We start from the raw sequence: 5,542 nt of genomic DNA, 5'->3' as shown, positions 1-5,542 counted from the left end.
TGTGTGTGTGTGTGTGTGTGTGTGTGTGTGTGTGTGTGTGTGTGTGTGTGTGTGTGTTTGCTTTTTCTAGATATACAGACAAATGCTTCCTCATAGGGCTCATGTAACAAACACAAACAAAACAACACTGATTAACAACAGAGAAACATAACATTCAACCCCTAATCCTGCAATCTAGGTTGTAACGGGTACACACACATACACACACACACACACACACACACACACACACACACACACACACACACACACACACACACACACACACACACACACACACACACACACACCTGTTTCTACACTGAATTAATTGAAACGTTGGCTTGAATCTGTTGACATAATACTTATAGTTAAAGCCAACGTTTTAATTTTGTTCAGTGTTCTGGCTGTACAGCTTTGTTTAGAGCACCGGTGTAGCTGCTTCATTTTGTCATGAATCATGAAATGTACCTACCTCTAATGACAGTATATTATATATCTCTACTCAGCGTGCGCCATTAACAGAAGGGGCCAAGAAGGAAAGGAGGGAGAATGATAAACTACCTAGTGTTTAACTTGAACCGGGATCCCTTCTGTTGGACTCTAACAGTTATATCTATGTGTTTGTGGTAGACAGCGGTAGCCAGGATGCATATAAACATCTGATTGCTTGTTCAAAATCAACGGTCAGAAAATATGTAGCTCAGAGGAAAACAGACCAATAACACTACAGAGTTTCCGCCTCAAAAAGGCATCTGGTTTAATTTATCTTGTAGCTGACAACGCTTCAGACACTAATGGGCATTTTCCTGCTCTAATTGATGATAATTGCTGAGTCACGATGTGTTTACTTCAACTCTAAGGGACTGAATACACTGCCAGCTATTCCTGATGTCTGTTGGCCTTTTAACGTAATTAAGAATAGATTTGTGGTCAATGGCTAATGGGTACAAACGCTTCATGTCTTGCTAAACTTAGAAATAAGTACTCAAAAGGGTTTTAAGGCGATTAAAACGGGTCGAACCAATGTGGTACTAATCAAAGTAACAGCGTCATTTAAACCTTAGTGCTTATTAACAGAAACAACACTTTTGAATGGTTAGGCAACCGATGAATTAGACTTAACTGGAGTGTACCACCTATCTTTATTTAGCCACGAATCACCAAACCTTGTGTCCAGCATCTTATAGAAAAACATCCCTTTTGTTTGAGGCACTCTTTGCAAATGGACCTGCAGCAGCCAATCAGCATCAGAGAGACAGTCATGGGTTAAACAGAAGCCATATAAGGGACCAGTGTCCATGCATGCGTGCACACACAGTATGTACAAGTGCACAGATTCATTGAAACACAGGGACAGTCTTGTAAATATGTATGCTTTTGTATATACCATCATGTGGCCTTGTTTGGAATGAATGTAGTTTGTAAATAAAGGCAACTTTGCTCTTAATTTGAACACATTTTGTTGTGTTGTTTATTTGGAAATGGTACAGACAGTTGAATGTAAACATCATCAATTAAGATCAATTGTGTGTGTGTGTGTGTGTGTGTGTGTGTGTGTGTGTGTGTGTGTGTGTGTGTGTGTGTGTGTGAGCTTCCCTAGAGCAAGTGGTGCTGCTACTGCATGAATGTGAACATATATGTGCATAAGCCACTGGAAATCAGATATCTAGAGAGTAGCTCCCTCTGGTGGTCATTGCAGGTTCCTGCTAGACAATACAACAACAAGAACTATACAAATATATATGAAACGTGTTTTCTTTACAACAAACTTGAATTACATCAAACAAAAAGTAATCCAGAGATCAGACATGTTGTACATTCTTAATAGAAATGGCCAAAAATACATCCAATTGGAGCGAAATACAGAAGTGTTTTTGTTGCATGACATGAATGTACACAGGGAATATTGCAGATTGCCAAATTGTTCCTTCATTTCTAATTTTGACAATGACAATTTATAGACGCATCATTCAACTGCATCAGCAAAAACCCTTCTCCAAAATTAGCTGAGAAAACTGCAACGTTGGTGTTTTCACTTCATGTTGTTCTTCAAGCTGAAGTCATTGGACGCGTATGTTTCAAGGAAAGTGTTTCAGGGAGCAGGGCAGATAAATAAAACTAACATGATTGTAGATATGTTAAGAATAGTATGCTCATTAAGGCAGAACATCAGAAGTTAAATAGTGAAATGCAATTTTACTTTACTAAATGGTCAAATGATCTATGGAGTACGAAGTAAGTCATTTCAAAATATAAATCCTCGTTTGGTATGAGACACTTGATGAAATAACATTTGTTGATATCTTGGGAATAACTGTATAGGAAGTGCTAACACCTGCTCAGGTAAAGATTGGGCCTGAGGGGGATTTCGCATGACATCTGACTTCTTCCATTCAAATAAATATCGTAAACTATTTATGTTAAATTGTTGTGAATGTCATATGTAATCATCTTTAACATGTATGGCTATCTATCAGACAGATAGACTTTAATATATTAAAATGTGGTTACTCTAGACAAAAATAACTCAAAGGTGTTGCACCCGTACCCAGTTGGATAGAAACACTTATATCAGAATAGCAAAAAACACAGTATATCAATGTGGGGTAAGGGTAAGATTGTATGGCTAACTAGCAGACAGCTGTACATTTAATATATCAAAATGTGGTCACTCTAGACCAAACATTATTTTAGAATAATCCAAAAGGGTTGCAACCGCCCTAGTCTCCCTTACTCTTGGTCATGGGTATATAACACTTTTCTTCAAAGTAGCTAACTGCGTGAGAACAGCCTCAGATTTGAGTTGTGTCCTTCACATATGAGGAGCTCTTGGTGTCGTTGTTGGTGATGCTCATCCTGGACGCCGGCTCCTCGCTGATGAAGTGCAGCATGTTGCGCAGCGAGCGGTTCATGCTGTCTTTGAACCCCCGACCCAGACACACGTAGAGCAGCGGGTTGAGGCAGCTGTTGAAGTAAGCCAGACACAGCGAGAACACCTGCGCCAGGTACAGCTTGGGACTGTGAGGGGAGCTACGCTTGGTCACCAGCACCATGAAGTCCACGATGTGCAGCGGCAGCCAGCACAGGAAGAAGCTCAGCACCACCACAACAATGACCCTCAGCGTCCGCATGGACCGGGTCCGACTCCGAGAGACCCCGCTCTCCGCCCGGCTGTAAACCACCAGGTGACAGGCCACGATCACCAGGAAGGGGAGCAGGAATCCAACCAGGAAGCGGTAGGAGATGACGAGCTTGGCGCTGAGCTGAGAGTACACCGTGACGCACTCTCGCTTCTCCTCACCCACCTCGATCTGCTTGGTGTAGACAAACTGGGGGATGCTGCCGATCAGCGCCAGAACCCACACAGCCACACAGCCCAGAGCAGCCTGTTTGGGCCGCCTTTTGTTCTGACACCACACGGGCCTGCTGACCAGCATCCAGCGGTCCACGCTGATCAGAACCAGCTGCAGGACGCTGCAGTGCATCACCAGGTAAAACAGGCCTTTCACCAAGGTGCAGGCCAGGGATCCGAAGTGCCAGTGGTCGTCATGGGCCAGAGGCACCATGAGCAGCGGCAGCGAGAGGCAGCACAGGAGGTCCGCCAGCGCCAGGTTGAGAAACCAGAGGGAGGTGACGGAGCGGGGCATGCAGAAGCCCGTCACCCAGACCACCATAGCGTTCCCGGGGACCCCCAGCAGGACCACCAGGCCGTAGAAAACCAGAGACGCGATCTGGATCGGTTGAATCTCAGGCGTCGGAGAGTTATCGAACGATGGCAGTGTGTAGTTAGAATCATATGAACCGGGGTGTGGGTAGTTAGAATCATAATCTTGGGAATCACTGATAAATTCGTTGTCTTCGAAGGAATAATCCATGGCTGGGTAGAGCTGGGAATTAGGGGGAAAAAAGTTGTTTAAAGATGGAAATAAAATGTGGTATAAATTCTCTCTTCTCTTTTCTTAGCATTTGTATGCATTATAAAGACATCAGAATTCAGCTTTATCACGTTTTTATCATGCTGAATTTAACATAATAAAAAAAAGGACAACAACATGTAGGGGAGAAGGGGGTAAGTTGAGCCACTCCCTGTAACCAGGCAACGCCTTATAGTTGTAATCAAGTGACCAAATATTATGCAATACTCATTGTGGTCTGGTAAACATTTGCTTGTCAAAATACATTTTCCAGATGTCAGCTATATCGGCTGTCATGTAAAAAAAAAGGTATCAAGGTTTAAACACATATGTTGTAGATGTTGATGTGTTGGCAGCGTATTAAACCATGTGAGTCATTAAGCTAAAGATGGCTCTGAATTTAATCTGTGTTTGATTGATGTATGACATTGTATCACCATTTGCATGATTACTTTTCCTTTTAACATTAATGAATTCAATCAAAATTTATATTAAAAATATTTGAAAAACTAAGCTTGTATTTGGTTTGTTATTTATTGTTTATAATGTTTTAAGATGTGTTGTAGGTATGCAGGTTTGAACCGTGGTTCAATTTACTCCCTGACCTGGATCAACTTACCCCTAACCCGGGGCAAGTTGAGCCACAAGACTTTTTTTTTTAAAGAAGTAATATTTTCACTGCTCTTGATCAAATATAAATTCTTATCATTGCCATTGATAGGAGACATCCTGAATTATAGGTGTGTGTTTTCATTTTGACTATGTGTAATTTCTCCTTGCTTAGAGGACAGCATAACTACAAAATGGCTCAACTTACCCCACTCTCCCTACATTTTAAGCAAATATAAACTTTAGGAACGAAGCAATAATGTGGTAAACTACAGCTAAACAAAACTATCCCTTATGTCATAACAGAGCATTAGAATTGAACATGATTTAAATTGAATTATCTCATAAATCTATTTACAGGTTTTAATCTTAAAATGTGATTTATCTGATATTTGGACTTACCGTGTCACTGGCCTGTTGCACTCACACTGCACTCAGAAGGTTCTGAGGCAGTTCTGCTTTTAGGAGTGTGTAATATCCTCCACTCCTCACACACTCATATGTCCACTCAGGCACTTGCACAACATCCTGATAGACTGAAGAAAGGAGTGAATACTTTTCTTGAAGAAAGTAAAAAGTCATTAGAACATATGATATGCAGCGCAGGCTTGGAATTTCGTCATTTTAGGGGCAAGGCCATTTGGCCTTTGGTGTCACACATTTTTTCAGGGCGCAAAGGCCACATGCCAGGGCACAAAGGCCATTGAGGGAAACATTTGGATTTGGAGCTTACAAATAAATAACTTCACTTTCTGATAAGAAAAACAAATCACTGTTTTCATATCAATAATGTCAAACATTATATCATCATATAGGCCTATGCCTCCTTAGTATTACCGTATATAAAATAAAATACTTTACTTTGAATAATTAGTGTTTGGTATGTTTTCCATCTACTTCTCCCATTCACAAAATCAAAACATCTAAAATTATATTAATATGTAACAAATATATTCAATTTCAGAGCAGAAGAAACAGCCTTCAAGGGTCAAACTCTGCACATACATTGTGTGTGTGTGTGTGTGTGTGTGTTTGTG

At 41.0% G+C, this 5,542-nt stretch overlaps 1 protein-coding gene across 2 annotated transcripts; it reads right to left on the bottom strand.

Annotated features, from left to right (window-relative positions):
- Nucleotides 1-284: 284 nt before the first annotated feature.
- c5ar1 (complement C5a receptor 1) lies at nucleotides 285-5,014 on the bottom strand. 2 transcript variants are annotated; one of them, XM_010769598.1, is made up of 2 exons: nucleotides 3,795-4,403; nucleotides 285-3,764 (listed from the first exon to the last, which is right to left on the bottom strand). In XM_010769598.1, the coding sequence occupies exons 1-2, from the start codon at nucleotides 3,855-3,857 to the stop codon at nucleotides 2,775-2,777; spliced, it is 1,053 nt and encodes a 350-aa protein (XP_010767900.1). In that variant the 5' UTR covers nucleotides 3,858-4,403; the 3' UTR covers nucleotides 285-2,774. The 2 variants fall into 2 exon arrangements, with proteins under 2 accessions (XP_010767900.1, XP_010767899.1); XM_010769597.1 differs by adding an exon at nucleotides 4,908-5,014 and having other exon boundaries at nucleotides 288-3,869.
- Nucleotides 5,015-5,542: the final 528 nt, after the last annotated feature.

This window comes from Notothenia coriiceps, unplaced genomic scaffold, assembly GCF_000735185.1.
Source record: "Notothenia coriiceps isolate Sejong01 unplaced genomic scaffold, NC01 NC01_scaffold00007541, whole genome shotgun sequence".
NCBI lineage: Eukaryota > Metazoa > Chordata > Actinopteri > Perciformes > Nototheniidae > Notothenia > Notothenia coriiceps.
Note: the sequence above shows the minus strand (reverse complement) of the source record. Positions and strands in the feature narration are given on the sequence as shown.

Coding starts and splice junctions, on each gene's coding strand:
- c5ar1 (XM_010769597.1), bottom strand. CDS start 3,857: ATGGATTATTCCTTCGAAGACAACGAATTTATCAGTGATTCCCAAGAT.